The sequence below is a fragment of the Haliaeetus leucocephalus genome, unplaced genomic scaffold, assembly GCF_000737465.1.
Source record: "Haliaeetus leucocephalus isolate CR32 unplaced genomic scaffold, Haliaeetus_leucocephalus-4.0 Scaffold152, whole genome shotgun sequence".
NCBI lineage: Eukaryota > Metazoa > Chordata > Aves > Accipitriformes > Accipitridae > Haliaeetus > Haliaeetus leucocephalus.
The window spans coordinates 1,264,094-1,286,583 of record NW_010972588.1 but is presented as its reverse complement, the minus strand read 5'-3'; the positions used below and the strand labels follow the sequence as shown (position 1 = coordinate 1,286,583).

The 22,490-nt window shown below is 37.7% G+C and overlaps 1 protein-coding gene across 1 annotated transcript; it reads right to left on the bottom strand.

Annotated features, from left to right (window-relative positions):
* Positions 1 to 5,012: 5,012 nt before the first annotated feature.
* On the bottom strand, positions 5,013 to 22,398 carry CALB1 (calbindin 1, 28kDa). Its single transcript, XM_010562003.1, has 10 exons — positions 22,327 to 22,398; positions 17,653 to 17,727; positions 12,721 to 12,804; positions 12,576 to 12,632; positions 9,455 to 9,532; positions 6,965 to 7,020; positions 6,830 to 6,869; positions 6,689 to 6,742; positions 6,485 to 6,556; positions 5,013 to 6,072 (listed from the first exon to the last, which is right to left on the bottom strand). Exons 1-10 carry the CDS (start codon positions 22,390 to 22,392, stop codon positions 5,959 to 5,961), a joined length of 696 nt encoding a protein of 231 aa, XP_010560305.1. The 5' UTR covers positions 22,393 to 22,398; the 3' UTR covers positions 5,013 to 5,958.
* Positions 22,399 to 22,490: the final 92 nt, after the last annotated feature.

The following is a 22,490-nucleotide window of genomic DNA, read 5'->3' as shown; positions in this document are numbered from 1 at the left end:
AGGTGCACTTTGCAGCATTCCCTCAGGAACTGGTCCTCTGAAGCAGGGAGACTGGCACATTCCTTTCAGCTCACAAAACATAGGTCCTGGGTGGGGCACAGGTGGCAAAGATCAAGAAAAGAGGCACAGTTCCAGTCTCAACATTAAGTTAGGATCAAGTCTATACTTGGCTTTGGGGGCTGGGAAGCACCGCTGGCTGCCACATATTCTTAATCCATCTCCCCTGCATATAAAATAATAGTAACAATACTAATTTTTTTTTAATCTTGCATACTCTTTTTTTATATTCCTACGTATTATTTAATGTATTTTTTAGATAGTGGAAGCAGAGGTGTTTTTTTTAGTGGGGGAAGGGTGAGATGGAAAAGGAAGGACAGAGGAGAAAAGGGGGATAAGCCTAGCCCAGCTACAATTATTTTTTTCCAAATATTTCAGCAGTCAGTACCGCGGTGCTTGGATGTAGTGCCTACTGATACAGTAAATGCCAGAAATCCATTATGAGGCTTTAAACACACAGACCCACTATTCTTTGGCTTAACCACCATGATAATACTGCTTTGCCTGCATATGTCCTTTGTTCAGAAAGTAAACTTTTTGGAGCTCAGTTCAAAAACATTTCTCTTCCACAGCAAAAGGCAGTGGGCTCCTATGCAAAAGTGCTTAAAGAATTTCAAGTGCTTTTGTAGTTTAAAATGAATACTGCTTCTTGACATGAAATTAAAAAATGAAAAGATCTTTGTCTTTCCTTCATTGCTTTACTCATCAGAGAGATTCAGGCCAACTTTGCATCTAGGAGAAACTCAGTTTAATTCATAGTGAACCTTTCAGGGACTGAAGTTCTTTTCTGAACCATCAGAGTTACTGGAGCATGTCCTTTAAGGGTGGGTTGTTATGCTTTATTTGATAAGGTCAGAATATTGAAGGGATGCCTCTTAAAGCCTGTCTTGTAAATAGATAGTGGATATTTATTCAATAACAGAACATTTATCACTTACAGAAACAGGTATTGCTTCCGAAGTATCTTCTTCTACCTGTTCACTGTCCATAGCTAAATTAATTATTAATTGTAAAGTGACAACAAAACATTTTTAAAACATACGTTATTCAATGATAGAACCAGAAAGCACATTTGAAATTTTAATGAGCAACTATAATAAGAATAGCGTCTATTTTATCTTACCTATACCAATGACATCCATTTCAAACTATGCCAAGATAGTTGCTTTTAGATTCTGAACATTCTGTCTTGACAAGATGTATACAGTGTATTGACGCAGGTTTTAGAAATGGCATATAATGTTTTAAAGAGCTATGTGTTACGGCATAGCTTATAAAATATATCCTAGTATATAGAATTAGTTAAGTGAAAAAACTTAACTCTGATCTAGCCGTCCACTTCTGCAGGAGAATGGAATAGTCTGACTTGGATTCATTTCCTTCATTAAAAAAGTTGTTAGACTTGTTAGGGACATGAGAGGAACATTACTGTGAAGAGGTGAACCTTGAACATCTCAAGTTTATGTTTTACCTAAATACAATTTAATTGTTTGTTACTAAAGTAGCAACACAGGACATCTGAACTCAGGGAAAGAACAAGAGAAAGTAGCTTTGTAGTGACTACCTAACCCAGGCAGTGTCTGGCTGGACTTGGAGTTTCCAAAAGAATGTGTTCCTAAAGGCTGTGAGGATCAGACTGTCCTGAAAGAGGCATAAAATATCCCTAAATCCCAAGAGGTGCCCAATCCATAAGCATGCTCTGCAGCTGTACATTGCACACACTTATCACAGACTGCCATAAAGCATAGTCATCATGGCTACTTTATTCCAAACATAGCAAAAATGGTAGGAGATTGTATCCACATTAAGCACACTGTCTTAACGCTGACATATTTACCCTGAGACCCTTACATTCCTGACCCTACCTCAGATTGCCAGTGAGCCACAAGGTAAAGGGGACTATGTAAAAAGTACTGCTTTGCGGCATAATAATTTTATGGAGATGAAGTTGGATGGACAAGAAAGTGGAGGAAGGAGTCAGAAAAGGTGCTGGTATACATTGGAGATCACTAAAGGAGTCAGTAGGGTTGCAGAGGCAGTTTAATTTTCCTGGATCACAAAGAAAACTTCCCTGGAATCCAAATACCTTTTTTAAAATTACTTCTGCATGACCCGTCAGTCAAAAGTGTTAAAATGCTTCCACGAACTCAGATGAGAGACACTTGGAAAGGAGGATCCATTGTCTATTTTCAACTGGAAAGTACATCTTGTCTGCTTGATTAAATCTTGAAATTACCCTTTTTATTTCAGTTGATGATTTACTGTCTTTGAACCTGTTACAATTTCTTAGATTAATTCTGTGCTGTAAAAGTGGTATTGTATTGTAGTAGAGGCTTATAAACAAGTTATGAAAATCATTTGAGGTTGCAAATGAAAGAGATTAGTTATATTGCCTCTGCGCGATGATACCAGAACTGCTGTCAGTCTTTGGTTCTCCTATATCTGGGAATTCCCTCCTCTTGAATATTTCAACTGTTGTTGATAATACTGCTATTATTTACCAATTGGAGAATCTGCTTTATAAACAGATGACACTATTTGAGGGAACTATGGGTTCCTACCTGTCATACTAACTTTCAGGTTCATTGGTACATGAACTGCTCGTTTATCTTTCCTTTTTTTCATGTGCTGATAACACCTAAGTAAAGACGCTGTATTGCAAGGAAATTTGTACCTTTATCTAACTCCATGGAGCATCTTGTTTTGTAGCTGCTAAACACGTAACCCCACTTTAACTGAGGTAACCCCCCCCAATCTTTTATGTGATAATTTAATTGCAGTAAAATAAAATTATCTTTGGGATTTTGGTGCATTGGCCTGCTTTTAATTGGTGCAGAACAACTTCAGTTGATTTCAGAGGGATTTGGAGGTGCTCAGCACTTCAGAAAATGAGGCCACATAATTTGGGTGCCTAAATATGGATTCTGAGCCTCCTCATAGACACAGCAAGTAGGTGTGGATTTCAGTATGCCGCCACAACCAGTGATAATAACCATGATTATGATGAGGGCTTAGTATAAATGCACAAGATGTCAAATGGAAATTATTCAGGAAAAGCTAATGTCTAATGAAACAAACACTTAATCCTAGTGTAAGTGCAGTTTAGCAGCAGCATGTGCATATTTTGTGGGACGAGGTTCATTTTATGTAGAAGCAGTGCCAGGTCTCGGCACCCTGATCTGTATTTGACATTTGCACATGGAATACGCCGTTTAGAAATTTTGTGAGCTTGTGTGGGGTAATCTTTTCACAGATGCGTAATGAAGTTGCAAATGGGGGATTAGACCAGTGCTACGATACCGTGCATGAACTGTTCAGGATAAAACAGTGCAGCAGTGAACAAAAGCCAGATTGCTCACTTCAAGGCCCGTGTTCAATCCCGATTAAATAGTCGGTGAAAATTGCCGTGATACTCTCCATGATGGGCAGTGGTTGGTATGTATCACAGCTGCTCCTGGGTGGTGGTAGTGACTTCAGGTCAGGTGAGGCCCCTGAGGTGCGCTGAAGGACTGGGTTACGGGCACAGCTGGAGGCAGGCACTCACTATTCCTGACCTGCTACTGCTAAGGCTTACCTCTGTCAGCGAATATTGCATTTATAATGCAAAAGGTTTCTCAAGGGCCTAATAGTTCCTGGATTTTTTTTTTTTCAGCATTAGTAGTGCTGCTTTGTGCTTTAATAGAAAATCGCCGTACTTGATTTGAATAGGAAGCATTGCGTTGTGTTCGTCTGTACACCTTTACACTCGAGTGGGCTAAAATTTTGCACAGCGTGCTTGTTTGCAATTTGTAGGACTGTGTTTGAGTATTTATTAGCTTGAGTGCTTATTAGTTTGAGTATTTATTGAAATAAAATACGTATTTTTAGACAGTAAAATGGTTAACTTCAGTAAAGTAGATCCCACGTAGCTACCTGTCAGCCAGTTTCTCTGTTTAGCAGGAATATGGCATACCCACACTACCTCATGTAATTTTTGTGCACACTACTATTTTACTTTCAACCCTTTTTTTGGTGACGAAATGTCTACCAGAAGAAAGAAGCTTGCAGTCTTCCCTATTGTTACCTCTCTTACTATTTCAAGCCTCCTTCTGCCCTGACCCTAACCCAGGAGTGTTTTAGAGGGAACAAGCAGGTGAGAAGTTAAATCACTGTGCATGGAGTGGGCGTAAAGCAGTGAGAATCAGCTAGCTTAATCTTAATTTAATTTTTTTGCGGTTTTTTTTCAGCAAGACCCCATCCAGCGCTACCTACTCCTTAACTTTCCAAGGCTCAGACTGGAGAGAACCCAAGGCAATTAGGGCTGTCCTGAAATGGTATTTAGTTGCCTGAGTTAACCTGAGGAGTTCAAGGATTCATTTCAGTGGGAGTTAGGGACTATAATCTTGAAGGATCTGAGCCTCATTGTTTGAGACACATTTCAAATAAAAGGCATTTGCTTCTGCTTGTTAAGTAAGACACAGAGATGCATCTGAGAAGTTGTATGTAGCTAATCTGCTAACCTGGAATTGCTTCTGAAACAGTTGTACATGGAGACAACATAGGTTTATTGGCTTTAAGACAGCCCAATTTCCGTCCTACACCTGTACATACTGGGACCAATGGCCTGGACATTCATGGAGTTGTCTGGTGTAAAACCGGTATAAAGTAAAAAGGGAGCCAGTCCAATAAAGTAAAGATGCAAGAAGACAGGGCGGTTTCCACAGTGTAGTTCCCCATTTTAAAAATACCTGTCTAGCATAATAGAAAGCAGAGCCCACCATGTAAACTAAATTATTAAATTGGTATAAAATCTGTACTAGATCTTTTTCTTCCTTTAGTGTTAAATTTTAATACTATTTTTATAGATTAGTGATTCAGTGTAAGATCCAGGGAGGCATATTTTTTTTCGAATAGTTGTTTTGTCCTTTACATGGTACAGAAAAAGAATCCAGGAGATAGACAAACTAGACACCGACAATCTTAGGATATTAAATTTAATTATAGATTACACAGAATATGATGTAAAAACAGCAATTTACTAGAATAATTATAACCTGCAAAATGTGAAAATAGTTTAGAAAATGGATTGTCATATTCTCTGACACAGCAATAGTCATGAAAGGTACACTTATAATATCATACGTTAATCTGTGTATTAACTATACTACCTGTCATTTAGCCAGGATTCCAAGACAGATTACAGGCATTTATTTCTGAAGTGCCTATGTTTAAATTCAGTAAAGTTAAACAGCTAGATTGAAAACACTATATTTTTGTCAACTACTGCGTGGAGATCTATCCCGGATAAATGCTTTGTCTATATGCTATGAGTTCGTAATGAGAAGAGTAATTGAAACACTGCAGAAAGCACAGACCTGTAAGTGGGTGGTTTGACAAGTGAAAATAGTTCTTAGTGCATTGTTAAATTTTGGAAATCAGACATGCCAGCATCTCCTTCCTATTTCAGACCTAGAACGTATTTAATCTCAATTCATGTTTTCTGTTTAAAAAAACCCACTTAGTTGTAATGGGGAAAGATATCTGTAGACCTTTGTGTTATGTAGTTCAACAAGAAATGTTGCAAGTGTCAAAGGATATGATGACCACAGCAATGTCAGCAGGTTTAATTTTTTTCCAGCCATGTTTATGAAAGCAAAAAAAAAAAACCCAAAACCAACCCCGACATATTTTAGTTTCTTTTTGAATATACAGACTGGCCCAAACATAGACATTCTCTTTATCAATCTTATTGTTACAAAAACTGTACATTACAAACAGTATAGAAACAAACTGAAAGGAATGTGCCACACGTCCTGGCTAATTTTCTATATGCAGTTTAAAAATACAGCCTACTCCCTTATAGTGCACAGTTATTGTGTAGATAGAGTACATCACTAGTTAAGTGGACATGATAGAAGAGTTCTAGTTTTCCTCAGCACAGAGAATAAGAGCCAGTTCTGCTCGGTAAAGCTTTCCTCCATCAGACAAGGCCATGATGCTTTTCTTGTATGTCGCAAGGTTGTTAATGTCTAATTCCTATTTAAAGAACAGATAATGCTTTATAATCCTGTTTAGTTACCAGCATCAACAAGTTTGCTTCCCATGGCAGAAAATGAGAAAAAAAAAAAGGGCATTCTCAGCCTGGCCAACAGTAACACATTGCAAATGTTGTTTATGTATTTGTATGTTATCGATATTATAGCCATATGTTAGATTGCTGATAGCTGATGTCTCAGAAGCAAGCTTTTGACAGTGTCGCTATGTAATCACAACTCCCCTAGTTCAGGATTTACACTGGTATGACTTCTGCCAAGATTTTTAGTTGTACTTTGACTTCAGGAATTATGACTTAGAAGCTCTTTATTTATCTTAATTGGGTGGATTATAGTGTCCTTAAAATCAAAATTAAATCTAAACTCTAATGGGGAAAAAACCCCTCTAGGATTACCTTTTTGTTCTTTTCACAGAGATCCTTCAGTAGTGCATCAAGTTCATTTTCATCTATATAGCCATTGCCATCCTGAAAAATAACATGAAAGATAATTTTAAAAATTTATTTTTCATTTCAGAGGTTATGGCTAATTTTTCACAAATTCAGAAAATAAGTGCCATCAAACTACGCAATTAATAAAAAGGTTTTTTGAAGACTTACTTGATCATACATCTCAAAGGCTTTATTGAATTCTTTTGCACACATTTTGACACCCTAAATGCCAAAACAAAAACAAATCCATTAATGACACCAGTTATGTGTGATGGTAACAGGTTACTTTAAGAATGTGAATATTCATACCTGAAATTTAATAAGAAAATTTTCCTGTACAGGGAGTAGTCTGTGGAGAGAGAAAACAAAGGTCAAAATATTTCACTGTTTCCATAACAGCGTTTGGTACATGATACTTGTTGTGAAAAGAGACAGAAGACATACCTGGCCAGTTCAGTAAGCTCCAACTTGCCATCATTGTTTGCATCAAACATCCTGAGCTGAAAGAATATATTATTTTACATTACTAATCAAAATTAATCAACTTAATGAAGAAAACACTTTTTGGAAAACTTAAATTCAATGAAATTTAGGCTGTATTTCATGCTGAAATGATGGCCCCAGATTTTGATCTGTCACATTTGCTGTGTAATACATTTATTTAAAGTACCAAGGAAGTAATTTATAGTAATTAATTCTACTGCAAAAGCCTGGCAAGAAACCAGATGAACAACACTGATTAACCTACTGTAAGGTAGGTCTTAACCTGCCTACAGTGATGAATTTCCCATATGAGGAATGCACATGTAATTATTTATAAATGAGAGGAGTGTTGACATGGTAACATTTTACTTTTGACTTCATGTCATGATCTGATAATAGCATCATTATTCTCTATTCATAAAGGTGAAACAACAGTTGGGTGAAGTTTTATAGAATCCAAGGCATTCAATTTCTTAAATGAAAAATAATAGACATTCAATTGACTACTAGGTCTAAATATTTAAATAAATATCTGTTTCTGTGATATATTTCATTAAAAGAGTGAACAGATGCTGTAGATGATCACATTTTGTTGATGGTATGAAAATGGGAAATTAAATCTCTCCAAATAATTATAATTAAATTACAGGAATAAATATATTGATGTAATTTGACAAAATAAGTGAATACTATTTCTAATAATTTTTAATCACCCTATTGTATTAAAGTGTTTTCCTTTGAGGTCTTGAAAGGATGAGCTCCTGCTGCTTGAGAGGCACAAACAGCTTATATTCGCTGTTAGAAGTAGATGGAGATATTGCACCTGCGTAGGACTTCCAGTTTTTATGTCTGTATAGTCCCATTTGTCTACTTTCAATTATTATTTTGCCTTTGCTGCATAAAAGAGTCACAAAAGCAGCAAACTGTACAAACACTGTTAGACATTGTACTGAAAACACCACCACCCACACTCCATCCCATCACTTTCAATCACAATAATTTTAGATGTAATTTTTAGGTGAGAGGAAAAGCGACATCCTGTACCGAGATAGTGTATATCCTTTTAAAGACAGAATTAATGCCTTGAAAAAAGACAGAGTTTCACTTGGTTAATACACAATAAATGGCAAAGGAGACCAGAAAAGAGACCAATTCTATAAACATTTATTTCTACGTAACACCCTGGTTCCTTTTAACATTTCCTTTCCATGTATAAAAGCATCTGCCTTGCGTGCGTTTCCCATGAAAGGAGATTTGCATTTGGGGGAGGTAAGCAGTGGCAGCTGTGAAGTCAACATATTTTGTATTTTGATGAGTTGTTAGTGGCTGGCTGTGCCTGCCTGCAGCTGCTCAGGACCATATATTTTCTATTAGTCTTCTTTTCTACTTTCTGAGGAGATTATGGGAGAACTGGCCTTATATTTTTTTTCTTATTGCTGTTAATTCTTTGTCATTGTGTCTCTCTGCAGAGGCCAGAACTTAGAGCATGATTTAAGTTGAAGGTCAAAAATCTCCCTGAGTGAAAAGGATACATGTTACCTTCACCAGTGAATAGACGGTGACAATTTTAGGTAAATGCTTTGTGCTGGTACAACGAACCAGCAGACTTTTTCCAGGAGAAACACAAGTTTTGATCAGCCATTCTCAGGCCAGTTTGAGGGCTAGTGTGTTTACCTAGCACGTTTTTGATTGCTAAAAATATTTTAGGATGAAACCAAACTGGTAAAACAAAACCTGTAGTGTTTTGTATTTCCTGAAGACCAGAATTCTGTCTTTTTTTTCTTGAAATGTCCACTCAGAGGCCAATGCTGTTCCTTACCATAGGGCACCATAGCAGTGGGATGGAAGGAGTGCCCCAAGGACGGGCTGATTTAAGGCTAGGGAAGCGACAGTTTTGTTCTAGTGTTTATCTAAAACATCAGTTTCTCCTTCTTGAAGGGGAGGAGAAGGAAAGAGTGAGGTGTTTATAAATCCAGTAAGAAGCCATCATGCAGTGATGGCTTTTAAGACAAGAGACAGACATTACAGCATTGTAAGAAGGCAAAACATAGAAAGTAACCCCAAATTAATTTGATCTAAACATAGTAATATAATTATGACAGGTACAAATTTTTTTCCTATGAACTGTGAAGATGTCAGTTTTACAACTACTGGCACAGGGAAGCAGAACAGGGGAAAGTACTATGGTATGGTCTAATATTATATAAATACCGAAAAGATTCAGAATTCCTGAGCTTTCTTTTAAGCAGCACTGAAAACTGCCCATCAAAGCTCTGTAGCTGCAGAAGTACTTGCAGTGCTAGATGCCACAGTTGTCTCTCTGTTGCAATAACATAGTTAGCCTGATTAGTACCTGGTGGGGCTCCAAGTCATTTGGAGCCTTCCAGTGGCTAAAGATAAAGAGTTTGGATTAATCCAGTCTTGGTGAAGCATGCCTGTAAGTAATCTTACCATTATTTCTGTGTATTCTGTTAGCTTTGAGTCTTCAATCTGCTTATTTGCTTTCTGTAATAAATCTTTCAAGAAGCTCTGTTAAAATAAATAGAAGAGTAATAGGTAAATTTTTATCTACAGTATAAAATGCTTGACTTGCTAACTTCAGATTAAAGTAATGGGAAATACTATTTTACTCCCACTTTAGTATTTACTGCTGAAGTCCAAATAAGTATGAAAAGAAGTAATAATTAACAGCTAAGAATATAACTGTTTCTTTTGATCAATTCAAGTATATTGCACAGTTTTATTTGGAAAAAGTGACTCATAAAACTTTCTGCGTTGTATGCCATTTGTTGTATTGTGACTTTGGAAAAAATAGTTTGGCTTTCAAGTATACTGCTTCCTAATCAGCTCTATCAGTAAACTAAACTAATTAACCTTGAGTCTCCTTCAAAACTTGGATGCCTAATCACTTCTTGCAACATAGGAACAATTTTACAGAAAAGATCAATGATTAATCACGTTTTCTCCTTGCCTATGGCGGTACCCAATGCTAGAAGTGAACGTTAACCTATGTTGCTCCTTCCTACCTTGTATTTTAAATGTGTGCAGCCAGTTTCCTTGCATTTTTTTTTAATGAGAATTTGATATAGGATCACATGACTAGAAACACCAGCCATTTTTACTTTAAAAAATAAGATTCTTTCCACCCATTTAGTGGTTTAAATTTCTGTACTAGGTCTGTAACATTAAAAAAGAAAGATATCAAGGCATTAACAAGGGTATTACAAGACCTGAGATGTCTGTAAGCATGTCAATGCTCAATGAAGTACCTCATTACTGTCATCAGTTGGAGTGTCATTATCTTTGTGGAATTTTGGGAATGGGGTAGCTCATAAGAAAATCTATTTGTACATAGATGACATTCTTGAACTTGAATGCAACCATGTCAATAGTCATATGACTAATACCCACTATAGTTCTTCTAGTCTGGCCCCCTCCGTGCTGGAGGTCCTTCCTAGTAGCCTGTATAGAAAGACCATGACTGAAATGTCGTAAATGGATGTTACAGAGACATGTTTATCTTGTGTGCTTTGATGGAAAATAGTACTGGAAAGGACATTGAATGGCTATCCAGTCCGTCTGCATGTCTCAAGAAAGGATCATGTATATCTAAACTTCCTGAGTTACTGTCTGATCTGAGCTATTGCCAAACCTTTCCTAAATAAGGTAGTGATGGAGAACCTGCCTCCCCCTTAGACAACGTATTCCACTGCCGTTACTATTGTTAGAAAGTTTTCCTGATTTCCAGCTTGAATTTCTCTTACAAAGTTGTAAGTGGGGGTACTCCTTGCATAGCAAATACTTAAAATGTTTGGACTTGTCAAGAAATACTGATCTAAAAATAAAATTGGACATGTATGTCTTATTTTCAACATGTTAAAATGGCCTGTTTCTCTAAGGCAGACAAAATCTCCCAGCACAAGAGAGATGGGACCATTTTGGATCCGGTTAAAATGTCTTCATTATTCAGCTGGTCCTCAATCAGCCCTGCCTTTTAAAGTCTATTTTATATTATAGTAGCTGGCAACAGTCCTTAAGGCATCGTCTCATGGCTGGAGAGTTCTCAAGTGCTACAGGTGTGGCCTCGTCCTGATCCTACGAACTTTAGATACACAGACCTGCTGCGACCAGCCAGCAGAAGAATGGGCTTGTACGCCTGAGGTTTACCTTGAGGTAGGATCCTTGGCAAACGTCACACAGATACCAAACTCAAAGAGGAAGTGAAAAGGAAAAAAGTTGTGAATTGTCTGATGTGGATACCTCTTCTGAACAGAAGAGCTGTAAGGATTTCAAGTGGTTTGATCTCCTGTGCTTTAGTTAATAAAGCTTATTTAGTTCTTCTTTAGAATACCACATATGGGCAAAATAGTCCAAATTAGATGGATAAACACTGCTATGTCTTTCTCTTGCTATGAATTGTTTTGATTCCTCTGAATTTAAAGCTGCAGCAATCTATCAAGTGCAATTGAACTGTGGAAAACAGCACCTTTCTACTTGGAGGCTCTATATGAGCATCTTTTCTATGAGGAAAGGCTGAGAGCTGGGACTGTTCAGCATGGAGAAGAAGAGGCTCAGGGGGACCTCATCAACCTATACAAATACTTCAAGGGGGGGAGCAAAGAGGATGGAGCCAGGCTGGTGCCCGTTGACAGATCAGAGGCAATGGGCACAAACTGAAACACAGGAGGTTCCCTCTGAACATCAGGAAACACTCTTTCACTGTGAGGGTGACCGAGCACTGGCACAGGTTGCCCAGGGAGCTTGTGAAGTCTTCATCCTTGGAGATACTTGAAAGCCATCTGGACATTGTTCTGGGCAACCGGCCCGGCTCTAGGTGGCCCTGCTTGAGCAAGGGGGTTGGACCAGATGACCTCCACAGGTCCCTTCCAACCACACTGTGACTCCATGATTCAGCATCTACAAATCGCTGTTAGTTTTATGACTGGGAAGGTAAATCACCCTAGTTTTAAGGTTTGCTAACTCTGCGAGGCTGAGATGGCTAATGCAATAATCTCAATTCTGCTCTTATTTGTGCATATTAAAGCTGATACCAAAATCCCACCCAGCCCCTTGCTGTGTTAACCAAGCAGGGGCAACACAATTCCATTAGTGTTAGCCTAACAGTATTACAGTGGAAACTGTAGAGTTACATGGTACTTGAGAGAGCATGATCTATCCAGCAGCATAGTGATTAATGGTAGTGGTGCCCTTAGGGAAAAGAACCCAACAAAACAGCCCTCATATCTAATATACCAAAAAAAGAACAACATAGCTTTCAAAGGCTTATCTCGCTTTCTTAATCTTTCTTACTTCTAAGCTAAAGTACCTGCTACCCTGAGTCACTTGAGACAAACATTGATCTGAATTAAAACATGTTTTAAAAAACATTGATCAGATTAGAGTTTCACTTTAAATAATTTACTGGCGATAAAAACATCAGCTAATCATATTGCTTTTCGGTCATGTTTGAAATGCAAAAACATGCATGGGTGGGTATCTGAAGTAAGAGATAGCACAGGCTGTAATCCAATGCCTGTTCTCCTGTCAAGCATACTCATAGATATTGGTTTACCTTAAGCTCCTCAGAATCAATGAAGCCACTGTGGTCACTGTCATATTTTCTCCATGTCTGCAATCAGAAAGTGAATGTTTTAATGATGTATTTATGGCAAGCGGGTCTTGGATGGTTTTACAAAAGGCAACATTTCATACTGTACCTGCATGAAGTCTTCACTTGACTTCAGCTGCTGGCATCTGAAGAACAACAGGAAATTCTCTTCCGTTGGTAATATCTGAGCAAGCTGTAACAGAATTTAAGAAAGATTAAGTTTTGATTCTTCATTAGGCCAGCTGAGCCTGTAAAAGAGCGTGAAACTTTTTAAAAGAGTATGAAATTCTTTGTGCTCATACTGCCCTATTGTGGTCCCATAGGAATCTTCTTGCTGTTAGCTGAAATGTTTGGAAGATGCCTCTGAAAGCCTTCTGGCTTGCAGCTTTGCCATATTTATCAAGGTCAAACAGAGCTGAGGTCTGAGAAGGGAATGAGACAGCACTTTCCTGAAGGGGTAGCTGGGGAAGGACAGGAAGAAATTCACCCATGCAGAGTTAGGGTCTGTGGTGAAAACCTTGGAATCAGCACAAAGGGAAAGCGTAACACAAGGATGTTTAGAGGGTAAGTGTGGAGGACCATGAATTAAGAGAGTGAGGAAAATAGACTACTCACAGATAACGAGGAAGAGGAGGAAGAGAGAGGAACACTGACATGAAGAAAACGTGTAAGGTAAGCAGAAAAATATATGGAAAAGCCAGGAGAAAAAAAGAAAGTGGGGAGGGCAAGGGGATGGCAACCGGTGATCATTTGTCAGGCGCAGAGATGTGTTCAAGAGGAGCTATAAATACCAGAAAGAAATCAAAAGGGCTTTTAGCCCTGCAAAATCAGGGGTGGTTCTTCCAATGTCTCTGCTCTACAAAAGGCTTTTTTAAAATCAGACATTATTGTACTGGTTATTGAAAATGTTCATTTACTGTAACTCAATTTTGGCGAGTGACAAATGTAGAAGATGGAGAGTATGCTGTATAATTTAATGTAAAATCATGATTTGTTTTTAACAAAAGCCCAATATTTTTTCTGTCCTCAAAATGTATGAAATGTGTTTTGATTAAAGAAAACTTTTTACTTGAAGAATAGACCAGCTGTGCTTACTAGAAAGAGAAAATGGAGAAAGACAGATTTCTTAGCTGCATTCTTTCATGAAAAATGACATCTGCAGACTTCCTGGAGCCCCATCTTAAAATTTTGATTCAAATTTTTGTTTTTCTGCATTCATTTCACACCCTCAAATCCCTCATTCTGTCCATTTCAGTGCTATAGACTAATTAATTGCTCAGGCTTTTTTATTGGGTTCCAGCCACACCATAGGTGAGTTCAGCTCTCCCTCTCACCCTACAGGTGAGATCATCAAGGGTATGGAGGCAGATGTCTCATTTCTCTAAAAGTATCTGTGCAAGGAATCAGTTATAGTCTTTAAGTGTTGGTACAATTGAAAAGACGAACACTCACTCTCCTTACAGCAATGGCGCAGCTGATGACAGGCTGTCAGGCCCATCAGAGCGTTCAGAGTGCTTTTGCTAAATGGCTGAACACCAAACCCAATCAACTTAAACAGTGTGTTTTCACCAACAGCTTTCAAAACCGACTCTATTATACATACCATATACACATGTGGGTAAGTACATGTTCACATGTACGCAGTATCTAAATGTGTGTAACTTAGTACTGATTTATGGAAAAATTTCTTTATTTCTCCCATGACAGGTGTCCTGGTTTGGGCTGAGATACAATTAATTTTCTTCCTAGGAGCTTTGATTTTTATCAAAGGGACTGATTATGTCAAAGGGAAAGAGTTCAAGTGTGGAAATCATAAACAAGATGCTATTTGTGTGATGAATATAGCTAACTGGTGAATTTTGCAAGGGCACTGTAAAATAGTACAAGGTGCAAGGGTAAATGTAAAATAGTAATTTTCCAAAGAAACATGAACAGCTTACTAGCAGTACCAAACTGTATTTGAGGTACAGAACTTATTACCCCTGGAAGAAAATTACCTTATTTTATGTTATACCTCTCACCCTTTGTAAGTATCCGGGGAAAGCACAGTCTTTTACATTACAAAGGTGTAGTAGCTCAATATCCAACATTAGCTCAGGCTTCCGCCAAAAAATGTGTTTTGCGTTTTCTTTCTTTTGTACCCTTTAGCATAATATAAACAATATAGCTAAAGGGAAGTCCCGTACTCCAAGCTCATGCATCAAGTAGCATTAAATTGCTTTTTGTGGAAAACTCTGCATTATTAAGGGAAGAGAAGATTGTGTGGAAACTGGCTCAACTTCCCAGTCCCAGTTATACCACTACAGAGAAGAAAGATGGAAACCTGATGCTATTTCTAGTGATGACTTCTTTGTGAGGGTAAGCGTAGGGGGATGCCGTGAGCATGTTTGAATGAGTGCAGACCACTACAACTTCATGTATGGCAGCAATAGCGGTTTAGTGAGCATTTCTGTGAGCTCTGCTGCTTTTATGGAGAATGTCAGCTATTTCTGCATCGTGAGTAACAGAGGTCAACCACAAAGCCTGAGGCTGGCTTGACTCCTTTCTGCTTAGCTGCAGGCTGAGATACACCTTTATAGGTTACCTAGCAGAAAAAATACTCTCAGTACTTAAAACAATATCAGAACTATTTTCTAGAAATCATTCTCTAAGTAAATTCTGTTGCTATTTAATGCTATTTAAAATTCCTTTCACCTAATAGAGTGAATCTGCTTTTTAAAATCCTATAGTAGAGAATGGGAGTACAAAGAATATTTTAGGCTAATAAGTAGTTATTTTTACGGCAGCAGTAAGCTTCAAATAATTTGAACGTGGAATTACGAAGTCCTGAGTTTCGAAACCTTGGGTTTCACATTCACATTTTAGTGCAAATGTTGGTCTGAATGAGTACAAAAGGTGCATTAAAGGTCCCTTACACAATGACAAGCAAGTAGACAGGTCAGATTCTGCCTTTAGCTGGAAGGCACTGGATAAAAGCTAGTGAACTAACTGCAGTGTGCTTGCAAAGACAGAATCAACACTTAATCTGAGCTGAAAATCCACTCCTTCCTCTGTGAGCGGCCTCCTCTTTATCTCAGTCACCAGACCTTTCTTGAAAACTTATTATGCGCTAGGACATTTTCCGTCAGATGCTGGGGTATTCATTATGATGGCTGGGAGTCTGAATGGCTTTACATAATTTTTTTTTAAACAACATGCATACACTTTTTCAGTGTATTTGATGTACTATGTAAATGGGAGCAATCTGGAATTACTGGACATTTTTATTTATAAGGAATGAGAATCAAGTCCAAACACCAACTTTAATATCATACTGCTCTGCACGTACAACGCATTTCATCTGAGTCCCATCAGCACTTTCCAAATCAAGCTTCATGCTGATGTAAGTGAAATAAAATATAGCTATTGGCTTAGGAAACTGCTATATTAAGGGAGAAGGTCCCTTCAGTCACTGAACTGAGTACTGTCACTACTCAGTGGCTTCAGTGGATGTTGAGCATGCTTGGCACTTCACTGGGGGTGGTGAGCACCGTACTGTATCAGGCCCTATCTGATCTGCTCACCTTTACCCATTAAGTTAATAGCAGAATCAGAAAGACAATTTGAAAGGTAAAACTTTCAGTTATATTTCCTAAGTGAAGAAACACAGTCTTTTTCAGTCACTGCCTATACATCCTTCTTGCATCCAATGCTTGCTATTACACATATTCAAAAATACTAAATTAAATAAGATTCTTCAATACCAAATGAATAAGCATTTGTTAGTCCAAACCCAAACAATTTGTTAGTCCAAATAAACACTAGTTCTTTTTAGGTGCAGAAGGATTTGATCAATGCTAAATATCATCAAAAGATGCATTTTTAAAAAATCAATGATAGCTGCAAGTGAAAAAAACTGTTCATATTTCCATGGTAGTTTAGTCATAATTACATATGCATTTAAACAACTATATGCAATTCAAACACCTGACAGAGGAGAAAAGATACCCTGAAATGATCTATTATATCAGCAGTGCTACTTCCTATTGACTTTTATAGATTCTGTTCAGTCCTCTATTTTAAAATTAGCTACTGACCCAAAGTTGGTCACTGTAGAAATTTTGCAGACCTGGCTTGTTTCCAGCTGTTTCTTAATTAGCTCTCTAGGTCAGATTCCTTATTATCAGGAAAAAATATATAATAGCATTTAATAATAAAACTGCAGTCTCACCGCACTCAGAGTGACATAAATGAGTCGTAGGCTTAGGCTTGAAAAGGTGATTTCTCAAGCTGCAACCCAGCAAACTCTCTTTTTTGACTTGCAGCACCAAAGAGTGAAAGCAAGAGAAAACACAACGGTTCCCCCTTTCCTAGCAAGTTGTCTAAATTACATGATTGTTGAGCAGCTGTACGTGTGGAAGGGGTTGGTTATCTTTGCCCTCTTTAGAAAGTGGGAGTAAGGAACAGGGCAATTTTCTGTGTGAAGTTCTATTAAAGTTTGAGAAAGGAATTCATAAGAAATCCTGATCTTTCACCAGCTGGATCACAACTACTATTAAAAGTTTGTTTAAATTCAACATGATTAACGTGCTGTCTAATCATATATCTATTTTTTTAGAATAGACTACATACAGTGATTGCCCAGTTGTGTTCACTTGTGTGTTATCCTCACTACAGGAGTGGTGACAGGGCATTAGTTCAAAATCATAGGTAGAAATATATCACATTACCTTTCACAGTTTAAATTTCTAAAATAGAGCTTTTACCTGCTTTGCAAGAAAACTAAATTGCTGTTGATGCTTATTTGTGCTGAATAAAGCGTGCAAAGTTAAACGAAGTGTAGTGAAATGTCTGGAGAGGGGTAAGGAATACCTTACTTTTTGTTAATGAAAGAATTTCATTATTGAAAAAAATACTGAATAAAGATCTTAAGACAGAGGAAGACATTTTCTGTGTAACTAAAAATCAAAAATATTTACAAATTATACTCACATTGTTCTGCGCTAAATGTATTTTCTGCAAGTAAACATGTCAGTCTTTTGTTATAAAGTAACTGTCTTACCTCAACTATTCCTATTTTTCCATCAGTAGTCTTCCCATATTGGTCCACAAAAGCTTTCATTTCGGGTGTTAAATCCTACAAAGTTACAATGAGAGAATCATTACTTTAAGATACAGAAAAACATATGTAAACTTACTTGAATATTCTATTAGTTTCCAAATAAGGTACTACATTTAATGAAGTACTCGTACTTATTGCAGCTAGATTCCTCAAGTTTAAGTGAAATAGAGTATTTTTTTATCATGAACAATGTCACTGTGATAAATTTACTTCCTAAGTAATTATATTATAGTCAGTGTGAATGATTGGCATCTAAATACTTAGAACTCCTATTTTAGTTTACAGAATGAAAAAAATTATACAGACAGATATGTTGGAAGATGTGTATAACAGCTCCTTTGTTTAAGAGGATGACAGTGAAGTTCACAGGCAATTATTAGTCAATTTTCTCAGTTTTCATTTTTATACCAGTAACCTAAAGGCAGTGCAATATCTTACAAAATAAAGAACATTTCAGTATAATGCATCTGAACACCAAAATAGCCTTTACACATCTTTGAGTGGATTTTTCCTGAACAATGGATGCTATTTTAGTCCTAGAAGAACGCATCACGATATTGTATTTTTCACTGTTTAGTATTTGGTTATCATAGAAACAGTCAAAATGTCACTGCTGAAATGTAGAGGGGCAGATTTAGGAGGGAGAAAATTTTGAGCAGTACCTTAAATCCAATGGAGTGAAGTCAGCATAATTGTTCTTCATATAAATTATGGTCCCTGCTGTACTTCTGTTCTCTAAAGGCTATTCTCACTCTAGGCTATGGCAAAGGTGCCAGCCTGGGGGTGAATATTTGATTTCACACTTCAACTTGACTTGCCTTGGTTTGATATGAGCTGCCATCAACCTTGAATACTGATTAAACTTTTAACTTTCTTTGTATTTCTTAGAGATGTGAGCTAGTAAAACCATGCAGCAAGAATCAGGACTAGTTATATTAAAACAATGGACAATTCTATGGTTATAGATGAAAATGCAGCAGCCTCTGGAAATTAAAGGTTTAGTTGTTATAATAGATTTGATTACATAGGATCTAAGTGATTCTCTCAGTGAAGACCCAGGGAATCTCAGCTGTACAAAGTCTGTTGTAGTTTGTCCCAAATTTCAACTACCAAAGCTAACTAAAATGTCAGTTCCTTGTAGTGATACAATCATGGCCTAGTATCCTATTTCTGTCAAAGTCATCCATGGCAGGTTAGTAATTTGCCATGGCTTTAATTAGAGATGTGGTTATTAATACAATGCACTTCAATGTCACCTTTCATCTAATGATCCCAAAGTGGGGACAAGTTTGCTTAGCAGATAGAATGGAGAATTTAGACTCCTGGATTTTAATTAGTCCTGGTTAAATATTTTACTAATCTTTCTAACAGCAGCTCCGCAGTGCCAGACGATGTCCAGCCACTGAAGGAGGCACAGCTGCTTACAGGCTAAACAAAACAGGATGCTCATTCTCTAGTACGTTATTCAGAAATGGGGGTTTTTTTGGTGTTCACTTCACCTGCTCTTGAGCTGCTTGATGAGTTATTGGAGTTATGCTATTCAAATAAATGTTTTCAGTCAAAAAATCTTGCCTAAATTTAACCAAGTCTAGTTCTAAACTTGATACAGATGCAGTGTTCAACGTTTGAAATTAAGAAACTAGCCTTCGTACCTCAGTCTCCCCTCTTAAAACTTAAGAGATACTTATCCAACCAAGTAGAGCTGTAGAAAAAAATAGCTTTTTTGAGATGATTTGAAAATGTAAGGATAGATGGCACTACAGAAACACTTACGTGACTATTCATAAACATCTATTAAATCACGTGTTTCTGTGGAGAAATATTGTCATTGTCTATACATGCAGAGAAAGTGAGAAACAGATGTGGAATAGCTCAGCCAAGATCCGCCTATTGACCCTTTATCAAGCTCTGTGTTAGTCACTTATATCCCACAGTTTCTTTTGGCAACTGGCATACCTAAATAGAGAACATACTGCATAAATGTGAGGCACAATAAATGGAAGCTATGCTTATATAGCTTTTATCTTTAAAAAAGAGGCAGTTCTTTCAACATGTCTGGAAGTATATCAGATCAATTCACTATCTACCATAAAGCATGAAGCAAAAAGACGTAGTGTTACCAAAGAAAAGCCCAAGCCCTAAAACCTCCACGTACGCATCAGCCCTTTGGGGCCAGCATGAATCAGGCTGCATGCTACTGTTCTGTCTGAGAAAAAGCAACTGTGAAAGTACAGGCTTACTGAGTGGATTAATAAAAGAATTAGAATTAGAACATAATTAGAACAGTTCTGTAGTTGGGAAGAATACTGGGAAATGTTAAACTATCCTATTCGATGACAGAATCAATGTGATTCTTTAATGCATATGGCATGACTGATGTAAAATCCAGCTATGAAGAATGCATAATTGAATATTTCAAAAATAGTGAGCAGGAGAGTGACCTGAAATGCAGAAGTTAATGATGACAAAGAAGCTTTGGGGTGTTAAAAGAAGGACAGCCGAGGAAATGACATATAACCTACACTAGTTTCTCAATGTGTCCCTTCTGGCAAAAGAATAGAAATTCAAAGCTACTGAATTAGTATCCCGTGAGACAAGACACAAACTAATGAGATGCTTGTTTGGCAAATGAGCCTTCAAATCCAAGAATCAGCTTAGATTTGAAACCTAAGATGACATATATCCACACTCCAGCACCAACAGACCAAGTACTGAATTTGATGTTGCTGCTGTAGGTTGCTCTTTTCAGCAGAACACTCCAAAGATAGGTTTGAATTAGAGAAACGGGAAAGGAAAACTAATTAAACACCTGAGCATTTTTAAACTATAGTCTGAGATACAGGCAGAGGTTATTTTAAAAAAAAAGCATAAATTATGAAATTTGTAGCAGATAAGAGTAATCCTGCAAAGCTTTTCTGTGTTACTTTGAGCAGGCTCTGTTTTTAAGAAAAGATGCACACTTGCTTTGAGAGAGAAAAGAATCCAATCTTAAAATGACAAATATTTTTCTCCTTGAGCTTCTAATTAATTTATTAACTACTGAATAATAAATCAGCATTTCTACTAAGAATGCCATTCTTACTAAATATACACAGGCTTTAATATCTTCATTCTAATGGACACGCTTAAGTTTCCTGCACTTCAGTATAGAAGAGAGATTTGTTTTCTTGCAATATTTGAAAGGTATTGAAGTAGTGTTTAATCTTTTCTGTCAAAAAAAAAAAAAATAGACTTTTTCCCTCTAAAAAACACATTCCTTTCCGAATTTTGGGGGGGGGGGGGGTTTGAGGTTTGTTTTTTTTTGAACTTTAGTTTAAAGTTACTTACAGTCATGAAAATGAGCGCCTACACCAACAACTGTAAGAAGAATTAACTGGTACCAAGACTGCAGTAACATTAGAGGCATTGCTGGGAGACAGATTTCAGATGTGTGAAGTTTACACTCATACAATTGATAAGAAGATACAATTTTCCACAGAAGAAATTATGATTCATATTGATTTTTTTTGCATTTACTTCCAAAATATACAACAGCTTTTAAAGCAAAGTTAATTATAGAAAAGCTATTGCTCAGTTTGGAGGTATTCTTATATGAAGTATTAATCTATTTCCCCCATGCACACATGCCATTCAGTTAAATTATAATTTCATTTTCTGTTACTTCAGAATTCTTTTAGTATAGATGAATTGAAATTGATTCCATTAGGTTATATATTGGAGCTTGATGCTAAGTAAGTGGCCTGTTTTAGAAACTGATTATTTTAAAGGCAATTTATTTGTTAGAAAGGTTCGCTTCTGTTTTAATTCAAATCTTTACATGGAATCTTTCATTTCTTTCTTTCTTTTCTCCTTTCTTTCTTTCTCGCTCTGTTATTTTTTTCCCACGTGGGTATAGTTTGGAGGAAATTAATAATTAGTGCTTTAATAACTCATCCACAGAATTGTTTTGACAGCATTGTCAAAAACTTTGCTGTTTCCCTGAACAATTTAAACTACCAGGATTTGGTACTCATACTCCTGGTGTACAACACTGGTGAAGGGCAAAAAGTGGTTAGCAGTCATCTGCAGATCTATTGACTGGCCACCAAGGGGCAGAAATGCATTTCAGCCCGTACTGCCCATTAGGTACGAAATTAAAACTGTGTCCAGCTAACTTGAAGTGTTGGGGTTTGGGGTTTTTTCTTTCTTTCTGTTTTGTTGGGTTTTGGTTTGTTGGGTTTTTTTTTTTTCTTTTTAGTATCAGTGCATATCGGGATCAGGTAAGATTAATTGCAATGGGATGAGGTCCCATCCAAGACAAAAAGGCAACGTCCACGCATTCCTCGACTGTTCTTTTTAAGCGCTGCCAGAAGTACCGGCTCGCAGCCCGACAAGGTGCGAGCGGGACCCGCTCTCCAGGGAGGTGGCCCCGGCCTCACCTTTCCCAAGCAGACGGTCTACTTCATTTGCGACCTGCTGACTTCTAACCGAGCTACTCCCCTTCGCCTGGCGGGGCAAGGGCATGGAACCGTCTGATGGCAACAGAGAACAGACGGAACCGGGGCGCTGGAGCTGCCTCCAGAAAACTCTTCCTTCCCGGAGAAGACAGGAAAGCGGGGCGAAACGTCAACCTACCAAGCCTGCCTTCTTCCGCGCCTGCTGCAGCTCCTGGATGAAGTTCTGTAGCTCCTTCCCATCCATGTACCCATTGCCTACAACAGAAAGAGTTACGGTGGCCGTCGCCGCTCCCTCCGGACTCTCGCCGCTCTCCCGCCCGGCTCCGGCCCGCCCGCTCCCTC